The sequence below is a fragment of the Palaemon carinicauda genome, chromosome 11 (assembly GCF_036898095.1).
Source record: "Palaemon carinicauda isolate YSFRI2023 chromosome 11, ASM3689809v2, whole genome shotgun sequence".
In the NCBI taxonomy this organism is placed as follows: Eukaryota; Metazoa; Arthropoda; class Malacostraca; order Decapoda; family Palaemonidae; genus Palaemon; species Palaemon carinicauda.
In genome coordinates, this window is record NC_090735.1 from 79,750,398 (window position 1) to 79,763,383 (window position 12,986).

General features: G+C 38.4%; 1 protein-coding gene across 1 annotated transcript; it reads right to left on the bottom strand.

Moving 5' to 3' along the window:
* Positions 1–1,677: 1,677 nt before the first annotated feature.
* LOC137649346 (piggyBac transposable element-derived protein 4-like) lies at positions 1,678–3,114 on the bottom strand. The gene is made up of 2 exons (XM_068382327.1): positions 2,754–3,114; positions 1,678–2,537 (listed from the first exon to the last, which is right to left on the bottom strand). The coding sequence occupies exons 1-2, from the start codon at positions 3,112–3,114 to the stop codon at positions 1,678–1,680; spliced, it is 1,221 nt and encodes a 406-aa protein (XP_068238428.1).
* Positions 3,115–12,986: the final 9,872 nt, after the last annotated feature.

Here is a 12,986-nt window from a genome sequence, read left to right on the forward strand (position 1 = left end):
CCGCACGACCTGTCACCAGAGCGTCAATATAAGCATTCCGACTTTTTTCTGTCACGGTTAAACACACCAGAAATCAGCCAATTATCAAATATAACTATTTATGAACTAGTATAAGTGTATGTGTGTGTGCGTGCGTGTGTGTGTGTGTGCACGCACGCTCGTGCGCGTGCGTGTGTCCGTCTGTATGCATGTATAAGTGCACATACATGTGCATGTATATACTTATGCAACTGTGTTTGCATATACAGTATATGTTTGGTTTGTAAATGCATGTGTAAATCTACTGTATAAATGTATATATATATATATATATATATGTATGTGTGTATATATGTATGTTTGTATATGCGTATGCAATTTCTGTGCGAAAAAGTTGATTACCCAAAGTATTTTCCAAGTGACCACAGAGGTATACTTCTACACTCGTTTTTGTTGACGGAGTATCGCCTAGAGCCCTAATCTCCGAGAAAAAAAGATATATGTATGTATTTATGTATGTGCACATATAATGTATGTGTATGTATACATACATATATGCATACATACATACCTACATACATACAGGTACGTACATACATTCATACAAACATATACATATGTACATACATGCATACAAACATGCATATATATATATGCAGTATATAAAATATATATAGCAATGATAACCATTATAAAATAACAACCCTTTTCCCTCACTGAAACAGCTTTTTTGAGGAAGATAGAATATATATATATATATATATATATATATTTATGTATGTATGTATGTATGTATGTATGTATGTATATGAATCAATGATAACCATTGAAACAACAATATTCATAACATTATTTACCTTCAATTCAGCTGGCTGGATTCCTTGGAGACCCTTTTGAAGAAATATATATACATATAAGTATGTGTGTATGCTTGTGTGTGTGTGTGTATATACTGTATATATATATATATATATATATTTATATAAATATATATATATATATATATATACATATACATATATATATATATATACATATTTATATATACATATATATATACATTACATATATTATAAAAAATCAATAACCATGATAACGAAAATATTCATAATGTTGTTTACCTTCAAATCAGGTGACTGGATTTCATGGAGGCATTTGTAGCAATATGTTGAGCAATCATATATTTATATAAATATATTCAAATTGCACTATCAATTATTTTTATTTACAAACACAGATTTTCATTGTTCACACAAATACAGATATTTACAAAAAAGCAATTACCTTACTATTACTAAGTACAATTATAATTTTGTGATACATTTTTTTTTTTACTTTTTTCACTTCATTTTTTTTTCACTTATTCATTATTTACAAACATGCACCAAACCACATTCATTGTGATGTGGATGGACCACCACCAACATCTTTGTGCCATTCCTTGAAATGCCCAATGCTACAAATGCCTGGTTTCTCGGGGCATCCATCGCAGCAATACCTGGTTTTTTTCTCGACCTTGCATACTCTTCACCACTTCCGGGGTTTTTGATTGCCTCCTGGTGTAGGAGGAAGCTGGATAAAAGCATGAATTACTTCCTCTACCTTCCTTTTGCGGCCTGCTCTAGGGTTCGCAGCAATATACTTCTCTCTTACTTCAATTCCTTTTGGACTGTGAGTCTCAATTATTTCCTCAACAGCTTACAGGATGAATCTCTTGATGGTGCTTTTTTTGTTGACTTTATTCTTGTGAAGTAGGAAGCTGTCTAGCATGAGAAGCATAATGAAATGCAATCCTAATTTCTTGAACCATGCCAGAGACTTGCGGCTTGGATCTATGGGTTCCAAAAGCTGATCTTCTTTATCAACACCTCCCATAAAATCATTATATTTTTCTATCATGTGAGGCTTTTTGAAACTTATTTTCCTTCCACCAGGCAACATTTGCTGTTTTTCGACAAACAATGTTGATTCATAACAAGTGGAAATAACATACACTTCCCTCTTATCACTCCATTTGACAATCAAAGTATTGTCTTTCCTGACAAATGATGCTTGTTGGTTTATCAACTTTTCTCCTCTCAGTTCATCTGGCACTCCTCTGTTAGGACGAATGGTGCCAGTCATCAATATCTCTTGCGTGAGCAAAAAGTGTGCCAAACGAATACTCGAATACCAGCTGTCTACAAAAATGTGACGTCCTTGCCCAAGGACAGAGTTTGCCAAATGTACTACTATTTTCTCACTGATAGACAACTCATCAGCCCCAGGAACATTTGGTAAAACATAAGAGTCACTAGTTTCTTTTCCATAATAGATTTGAAAATTGTTGCAGTATCCACTCCACTCTTTTTCACTGTTGCACATGACAAAAACCTTTATGCCAAAGCGAGCACGTTTGGTTTTTATTAATTGGCGAAAGCCAAGTCGTCCTTTCCATAACACCAATGCTTCATCAATGGCGATATTTTTCCCTGGATCCACATTTCCCATCATGGGCACGAGAAACTTTTCACGAAAAGTATCCAATCGTGTTGATGGCATCCTTTTATTTACATTCTCTGGCAAGGTAAATCTCGAAAATTTCATTATTGATAGATATCTATCTCTGCTCATGATAGATGAACAAGAAAAATGAACACCTGGTTCGTAAGGTTGCCTTGTCCAATACTGGTTTATTTCACTATACTTACACTGTCCTGTTTATATATATAAAGCCAGAAAGACATACAATTCATCCACTGTAACTTCATGCCATTTCAGTCTGCTTATTTTACCATTGAGTTCAGGATTTTCTTCAAAAAAATGCTTTGCACATTCATTTGAACATTCCACGATATGTGCTACAATATCACCTGTGATAAATTTTTTCACGCACTCTATCACTGATGAGTCACTGTTGATTCCAAGGTTGGGATTCACACCACTATAGGCCTGCCTTAGGGGAGGTACTGGGTTAGGCCTCTTATCGGCAAAAACATCAACACGTGACCATCCGCCACCTAAAGAAAGGAATGATTTGTCGTCACTTTCATGGATATCACTCTCCATTGATGTATAGTCTTCACTGTCCGAATCCCCCATATCCTCCTCTGGATGATATGAATCATCACTGTCCGAAATTTCAATGTCAGACATTATGCAATAAACAAAAAAAAAGGCAAAAACACGTCAGAAAACTTTCGTATGTCCGCCACCAACAACTCGCACGCGACTGGTAGTGATGCTGCTACTGTAAGGATGAATGCCCAGTTTTCTTTTATTCTGGAAAATCCCATTTTCTACTGTATAGTAGACGAATATGAGCTCCACAGGCATTACGAATAGGGGAAACTAATCTATTGTGGCTATTCCGACTTTGTTTATGTCTAGGGGGATTTAATAGAATCTTGGGACACCCGTGTGACCCATCGTAATATATATGGCAAAAAAAAATGGGTCACATGTGTGACCCATCGTGCTGAAGAGGTTAATTTTCATCATAGAGAGGTCAGATTGGTCTTATTTTTTTGTAAAATGACTGAAGTTTTTAGTATAGTTATTAAAACTATAAAGAAAATAGTATAAATAGCAGCTATTGTTAGATGAAGTTAGGCGATGACGAAATTTTTTATCTTTCGTATACATTCCGATAAAGCACAGAGAGGTCTCATCACAGAAACTTTAAAACCATACCATCTTCTAGAAAATTTATTCAGCTATAAAATGGTATATGATAGTTTGTAGTTAGAAGAAAGAAAACATGAAAAAAATTAGTATACCCACAACAATTGTAAACCTAAATTTCCTTAGCGCAAGTAACGAAAATCGGAGATTGCAAAAGTTTCTTTCTATCGATCATACGTAACCTATATTTAGAGTAATTTTTGTTTTGTTTTGTTTTTTATTTTGAAGTAAATTCATTGAACTTTCTTATGGCATGTGTGAAAATAAGGATAAAGCCATCTAAATAGTGGCTATCGTTAGGTGAAGTTAGGCGATAACGAAATTTTTTATCTTTTATCGTATACATTCCGATACAGTAAAGTGAATTCTCATCAAGGAGACTTCAAAATCATACCATCTTATAGACAATTTATTCAACTATAAAATGGTATATAATAGTTTGTAGTTAGAAGAGAGGAAACATGGAAAAAAAGTAGTAAACAAGCAAAAACTGAAAATACTAATCTCTTTACTTGCAGTGAAGAAATTTGGGTTTACAGTTTTTGCACATTTTACTATTTATTTTCCTTTTTCCTTTCTTCTAACTACAAACTATTAGATACCATTTTATAGCTGAATAAATTGTTTATATGATGGTATAATTTTCAAGTTTCTGTGATGAGAATTCTCTGTGCTTTATTGGAATGTATACGATAAAAGAAAAAAAAGTTTGTCATCGCTTAACTTCATCTAACGATAACCAATATTTACATGGCTTTATCCTTATTTTCACATATGTCATAAAAAAGTTCAATGAATTTTCTTCAAAAATAAAAGAAAAATTATAAAATTCCTCTAGGGATAGGTTAGGTATGACTGATAGAAAGAAACTTTAGCAATCTCCGATTTTCGTTACATGCGGTAAAGAAATTTAGGATTACAGTTATTGCATGTCTGGTATTTTTTTCCTGTTTCCTTTCTTCTAACTACAAACTATTATATACCATTTTATAGCTGGATAAATTGTTTATAAGAAATTTATATATATATATATATATATATCTATATATATATCTATATATATATCTATCTATATATATATATATATATATATCTATATATATATATATCTATATATATATATATCTTTATATATATATATATCTTTATATATATATATCTTTATATATATATATATATATATACATATATATATATATATATATCTATATATATACATTATACATATATATATATATATATATATTTATATATATATATATGTATAATGTATATATATATATATATATATAATATATATATATATATATATATATTAATGATTACTAGGCCATTCCATTTGGTTTCGACACCCCATTTTTCTATAGAATACCTGAAATAAGATGAAAACATATATACACACACACATACATCACCAACCCTCTGAAAATGTGAAAATAGCCAGAAAAAAAACTTACAATGAACGGTGTAAGTCGTAGTCACCATATCCAGACAACGGAAATCGCTTTGATCTTGTGGTCGTGATTTTGGGCCTTTACCATCATTCACCGATTTTTTTATTTATACACTGATCCTACTTGACCTTTAGGCATTTTTATCCAACTAACGCCTTCACACATATAAAGAGGAATATTCTAAAAAGTTATAAAGCACTATCACTTATTAGAATAGGCTGTAAAAGCACAAAATTGACGGATAACGCATGAAAGACAACGTTGTCCCACAAAGTCAACAGTTGAACTAATTACTTTCTCGCCGACTCGCTTTGTTTACTGTACCTCGTCCACCCAAGTACACGTTGTCTATGCTGACCGAGCGCGCTTGGCTTTGTCTTGAACAGTAGCCACATTCCCGGGAACAAGGATATCGGCAAGAAATATGAAAATATACTATAAGTTTCGGCAAAATAGAAATAAAAAATATACAAAAATAATCATGATAAGCATAAAAACTGCATGGCAACTCAAATCAGCTGCTTTCGGACCTTTAAATTACGAGACGTGGAAATTTAAAGTACATTACGCTTCTTCCAGGGGAAAGCGTGGTAGTCTCATACGCCATGGCGGACTTGTAAACACATCGTTACCATGGTAACGAAATCATTTTCAGTAATTATTCGTGTAAATAGCTTTGAAACCTAAACAAACTGCATATGAAATATGAGCTGATTCTTTAAAGAAAATTTATAGGTCTATCAAGACCCCAGTGGAGCCCAGGGAAACTTTTTATTCATCATTGTTGACACGATATCCAAGGAACAATCAAACAATAGTCACGCAGGAGTAATGCTGATAATTTTTCGTAAAATTTTTTATAGATGACTTTGAAACCCCCCAAAAAATACAAAGAAAAATCATCTGATTCATAACAGAAAGTTTAAAGGTCCATCTTGACCTCTGTGGGGACCTGGGCAACGTATAACAATGAAAACATAGTGTTACCATGACAACTGAACCATTTTACGTAATTATTAGAAAAAATAGCTATGAAATCTAAAGCAAATGCACATGAAATATCAGCTGATTCCTTTACATAAAATTTAAAGGTCCTCCATGACCCCCGTAGGGACTAAGGAAACATTTTATTCATATTCAGTGTAGACAAGATGTCGAAGGAACATACAAACGATAGTCACGCAGGAGTAACACTGATAATTTTTTGTAAAATTTGTATAAATGGCTATGAAACCCAAAAATAATACCAAGAAAAATCATCTGATTCATAACAGAAATTTTAAAGGTCCATCTTGACCTCTGTGGGGACCTGGGCAATGTAAAACAATGAAAATATAGTGTTACCATGGCAACGGAACCATTTTACGTAATTATTCGTAAAAATAGCTATGAAATCTAAAGCAAATGCACATAAAATGTCTTTTTATTCATATTACATTGATGACAAGATGTCGAAGGGACAACAAAACAATACTCTTGCACTGGTAACAGTGCCCTATTTTCGTAATATTTGTATAAATGCCTATGCAACCTAAAATTACTGCACAGGAAATATCAGCTGATTCTTCAAAGAAAATTTAAAGGTTCATCTTGACCCTTGTGGGGCCCAGAGAAACTTTTTATTCATGTTACATTGATGATAAGACATCGAAGGAACAACATCACAACAGTAAAGCGTTGTATTTCAAATACAAGGCCTGCCAAGACCTGTTATCTACGCATAAGTATAGAAAACATACTCGTACGTCCATGGGGGTAAAGGGATGGGTTATTAGGAACGTACCCGTACGTCCTATGGGGGTGAAAGAGTTAATGATGTATGTTGATTGAAGATCCAGTTCCTCAGTTTGTATATGATTTACATTTGATATTCGATGAGTTCATTACTTCGGTAGACGTAGATACTTCGTTGAAATTGTAGATTCATTACTGTTGTAACTGCTAATTAATATAGTTGTAATCTCTGGTTGTTATAGTTGTAATCTCTGGTTGTTAAAGTTGTAGTCGCTGCCACCAATTGTTGGTGTGAGAATGTTATACGCACACATTCGTTGTTCTGTCTCATATCCCTTCAATGTGATATAGAATTATTTAGAGTTGTAGGTTACTTCTTGAAATAAGTCAAAGTTGAATTAACTTTAAACAAATTTATTGTTAACTCCATCACTGGAGTATGGATGGTTTGGTTGGAAGACCATTCCGTATGAAAAGATAAGTAGAACTGGTCTAACATAGGTTTGCGTTGATAACGTGACATTAGTTATCTCAGCATTTATTACAAATATGATCACATAGGATTATAATCGGAAGCCATCTGGTTCCGGTGTAGAGATCAAAAGGTCAACTGTTTCTCACGGGATGCTTGTGACATGTTGACAACACATAAATAAACGTTACCTATGCAATGATTTAGCTTAGTCTATTTTCATATCCTGTTTATGGCTGTCGTCACACACTCCCAACTCTCCAATGATCCCTTGGGTCATGGGTTTATAATGTATACATTACACATTCACCTAGATGAGAGGATGTTGGAGGTGTCTGAGGACACCTAGAAAGACCTTCTTGCGGAGGGTGTGGAAGAGGAGTCTACCTTGGCTCCTGAGACTGAAGAGGATAACGTCGAATCGGAGTCCGTTTCGTCGGTTCCGGCCCCAGAACCAGTGCCCTCTACGTCTTCTGCTCCTCCATCGGACGACATGGGTAAAGCTTTGGCTAGTCTCATGACGATGATGGAGAGTCTTCATAAGCAAAACGAAGAAAGGGACGCTGAACTGAGGAGAAGGTTGGACCATCTCGCATCGTCCCTTGGGTCTCAGAAGAGAGTTAGTGTGAAGGATCTTCCTTCTTGCTCCGAGTGGAACCCTTGGAGGCATGCAGAATATATGCCAATTACGAACGGGAAGATCTGCATTCCAGAGAAGCTGGGAGCCGTCCTCATTGATGATGTCGACTTTTGGCCCAGCTTTGAGTATTATCCAGACTGCTTCGTCCATTTGAAGGTGGAACCTGTGTCCAAGGAGGAGACAGAACCAAAAGATGTCATAGTTCTTGACCATGCTTAAAGCTCAGGCTTTGATGACAAGTAGTCTGAAAGACAGGGGCTTCACTAATTCGAAAGTGCCAGCCCTGAGCAAGAAACACCCTTCTTTTCTTGCTCCAGCTAAACTAGCCTTTTCCTTTGCGGAAAAAGGGTTTAAGACAGTTATGAAGGAAGTAGAAGCAGGGAAACCATGCCCTACACTCGAGGAGTGTAGAGCCTTATCCCTAGCTCTGCCTACGGACGACAAAGACTGGAAGGAAATACATCTTACCTTCTCAGTTGGGAAGTTGGGAGCGGATATTGCTGGACGCCAGTTCAGCGAAAACCTCCCTAAGCTGTCTGACTTTCTCTTGTGTAGAGAGCAAGAGACAAAGGAAAGGCTTGCCGCATCCCTGTCCTTGCAAATTACCTTGGAGGCAATGGCAAGCGATAACAGATCCCCAGACATGTTCATGGTCGTGGCCAAATCACATTTGGCAACGTTGGTCAAGGGCCAGACGAGCATGTAGGGAGTTCGTGTTTGCTTCGGCTGTGGTGAAACACGAACCCAGGAAGCTGATAGCTTCCAATATCTGGGGGAAAGACCTCTTCCCGAGTGAAGTGGTCAAAGAAGTAGTTGACAAGGCTGCCACAGAGAACAGGAACCTTCTCCAAAAATGGGGCTTGTTGGCGAAGAGAAAGTCCTCTCCGAATGAGTGTCCCCAACCAAAAAAGAAGACGAAGAGACCTAGGTTGCCCTCTTTCCCTGTCAGGAAACAGCAACAACAACTTCCCGTAGTTCCAATGACCGCGGTGCCCCAGATGGTGGCACAACCCCAGCCCACCTACCAGATGGTGCCTCAGCAGATGGTGGCCCAGTCACCAGCTTTTACTCCTGCTTATGAGAGGCAGACCACTACCTTTCGCTCTAAAGGTAGAGGGTCGAATAGAGGCTCCTGTAGATACCCCCCAAAGAGGAAGGGGGGGATAGGGGAGGACGCGGTCAAGGAGGCAAGTCCTCCGGACAACTGAAGCAATGAGATGCTTCCAGTAGGAGGAAGACTCCAAAGATTTCGAGATCGCTGGACCTTCGATCCCTGGGCCCACAGCCTAATCAAGAACGGACAAGGTTGGAGCTGGAGGACAGCTCTACTATCATTTCCTCAATTCTTCCAACACTCCACCCCCGTTCTGGAAGAATACACCCGAGAACTCTTGAGCAAATGGGTGATAAGGAGGGCAAAGGCCATCAAATTCCAAGGAAGGCTGTTTTGTGTTCGCAAGAAGGACTCTGACAAACTTAGAGTCATTCTGGACTTATCGCCACTCAAGTTCATAGAAAACAACAAGTTTAGGATGTTAACCCTTCAACGCATAAGGACCCTGCTGCCAAAACGGGCGTACACAGTCTCGATAGACATGGCAGATGCCTATTGTCATATTCCAATCAATCGCCTACTCTCCTCCTATCTAGGATTCAGGCTACAGAAGAAGAATTATATCTTCAGAACCATGCCTTTCGGACTAAACATAGCCCCAAGGATTTTTACAAAGCTTACAGATACAGTCGTTCAACAACTACGCCTAGAAGGTGTCCAGGTGGTGGCCTACATGGACGACTGGCTGGTGTGGGCATCATCCGAGACGGAGTGCATGCAAGCATCCAAGAAAGTGATCCAGTTCCTGGAACATCTGGGATTCAAGATCAACGGCAAAAAGTCTCGATTATCTCCAGCTCAGGAGTTTCAATGGCTAGGAATACATTGGAACTTAGTCACACCATCTCTCCATTCCCCCAGGGAAGAGGAGAGAGATAGTGGGATCTGTCAAGAGACTACTTAAATCCGACAGGATATCAACACGCCAACAGGAGAGAGTACTGGGTTCTCTTCAGTTCGCATCAGTGAAGACCCGGTGCTAAGAGCACAGCTAAAAGATGCATCAGGAGTCTGGAGAAGATACGCATCAAATGCTCGAAGAGATCTAAGAAGACTGATTCCGACTCGACTACGATCACTTCTCAAGCCATGGTCGAAGGCCAAGAACCTGAAGAGGTCCGTGCCCTTACAATCACCTCTACCTACAGTCATCATCCATACGGACGCATCAAAGGAAGGATGGAGAGGTCGCTCTCACCAATGGAAAGTCCAAGGGACTTGATCTTCTCTATTCAAGACCTTCCACATCAATGTTTTGGAAGCCATGGCAGTCTTTCTCATGCTGAAGAAACTGTCTCCTCACCATTCAGTCCACATAAGACTGACTCTGGACAGCAAAGTGATAGTGAGATGTTTGAATCGTCAGGGCTCAAGATCACCCCAATCAACCAAGTGATGTTGGCCATCTTCCGTCTGGCGGAAAAGAAGAGATGGCATTTATCAGAAGTTCACCTTCAAGGGTTCCACAGTGTGACAGCGGACGCTCTATCCAGGCTCTCGCCGATAGAGTCAGAATGGTCCCTAGAAGCAGGATCATTCTCCTTCATCTTACATCAAGTCCCAGAACTGCAGATAGACCTCTTCGCGACGAGCGACAACAAGAAACTACCTCGTTATATGGCCCCATACGAGGACCCTCTTTCGGAAGCGGTGGACGCCATGTCCCTCGATTGGAACAGATGGAACTGGATTTACCTGTTCCCTCCAACCAACCTCCTTTTGAAGGTCCTCAACAAGCTGAGATCCTTTCAGGGAATGGCAGCTCTAGTGGCTCCCAAGTGGCAGAAGAGCAATTGGTTTCCTCTAGTGGTGGAACTGAAGCTGAGGCTTGTCCCTCTGCCGGACCCAGTACTGACTCAACAAGTACAGAAGTCGACTTTCTTCGTTTCATCACAGAAAACCCAAAACCTTCATCTCATGATTTTCTCTCCTTAGCAGTTAAGAAAAAATTTGGGATCTCGAGAGGCAGTATAGACTTCTTAGAAGAATATAAGTCTAAGTCTACCAGAAGACAATATGAGTTGCTTGGAAGAAGTGGGTTGCTTTCGTCAAGGCAAAAGGACCAAAATAAATCTCAACAGATTTCTGTTTATCCTTTATTCACCTTCATGAACAAGGTTTAGCAGCCAATACGATAGCAACGTGTAAGTCAGCCTTGACTAGACCTCTGCTATACGCCTTCCATGTAGACTTATCCAATGAAATCTTTAACAAGATCCCTAAGGCTTGTGCTAGACTTAGGCCTGCAGCACCTCCAAAGCCTGTTTCATAGTCCTTGGATAAGGTCCTACACTTTGCTTCAACAGTGAACAATGAGGATTGCTCTCTGAAAGACTTAACCCAGAAAGTTATATTCTTGTTTGCTCTAGCCTCGGGGGCCAGATTTAGTGAAATAGTGGCCCTTTCCAGAGATGAGGGCCATATTCAGTTCACAGAAGTGGGAGAACAGAATCTTTTTCGTGACCCAACGTTTCTCGACAAAAACGAGCTACCTACCAAAAGGTAGGGTCCCTGGAGAATCTGCAATCTGAAGGAAGATGTCTCGCTGTGTCCAGTAGTGTGTCTAAAGGTCTATCTTCATAGAACTGCAGACTTCAGGGGAGGCCAGCTATTTAAAGGAGAAACCTCGGGGTCAATCCTATCCCTAAAACAACTAAGGGCAAAGATCACCTATTTCATTCGCAGAGCGGATCCTGATAGTACACCCGCAGGTCATGATCCCAGGAAAACTGCTTCGTCATTGATTTTTTTCCAATACATGGACTTTGAGTGCCTTCGCTCGTTTATTGGATGGAAGTCATCCAGAGTGTTCTTTAAGCACTACGCGAAGCAAGTGCATGAGTTGAAACGCTATGTGGTGGCGGCAGGTAGTGTGCTGAAACCTATCGCTTATTGCTGCGAGGAACAGTGAATTGATTGGGACTGTTAAAATTGGGTGAAGTTGTTGACACTTCACAGTGCAATACGTAAATATGAGTGTCACCAAGGTGGCACTATGGACTGTTCTAGTTATTAAAAGTGAAGGAACATAGAGATAACACTTGTGGCGTGTGTTTTTACAGTGTGAAGAAACAGTCATTATCACAGAAATGCATATTAGAAAATTTATTAAATTTTCAGTTTTGTGGCACTAATTATTTTTTCCCTTTCAGGTGAAATAATCATTTCTGGTCTTGACTGTAATATACATGTTTCTTATTGCGTTCATTATCATTATATTAACGTTATGTTATGTATGTTGAATTTGCTGGTTATTTATTACCAATAAATACTCTATTGGTATTCGCATCTTATTTCCCCCCAAATCTGAATCAATAAAGATATGCGAGAGTATTATTTACCCCTTAATAATCTGCATATGTACATGTGAACAAAATAGATAGCAATACCTTTGTTCTAATATGAGTACAACCTTTCTTTGCTCACGCATACATTGTTCCTACACAAGTACAAGCTTTGCCTGGCTTTGCCTACAGCAAATCCTGTATGCTCTGGATGCTATGTTGGCTCATATAAACTTTGTTTGTATTAGAGTACAAACTTTGGCTGACTTCACATAGAGTGAGACCTGTATGCTCTTGATGTTATGTTTGTTCATATGGTATATGCAAACCTCGAGACTCTTTCCTAAGTCTAATATGACTCTTCCCTGCAGGGGGCAGGAAGCACTAGCATAGTTCATGATTAGAAGTAATGACGTATAACGGTAACGCCATATGTCTCTATGGTCTGGATGACCAAGGAAATATTGTCCTGAGGTTAAGGTGCATTTGGAAAATCCACAGATACAGTACTTTCTAAATAATGCTCTGGTAACCTTCCATCAGCACGACATGGCCTGAACCCAAAAAACGGATTTTGAGCGAAGCAAAAAATCCATTTTTAGGTGAGATAGCCATGTCGTCCTGATGGACTCGCCCTCCTTTTCAT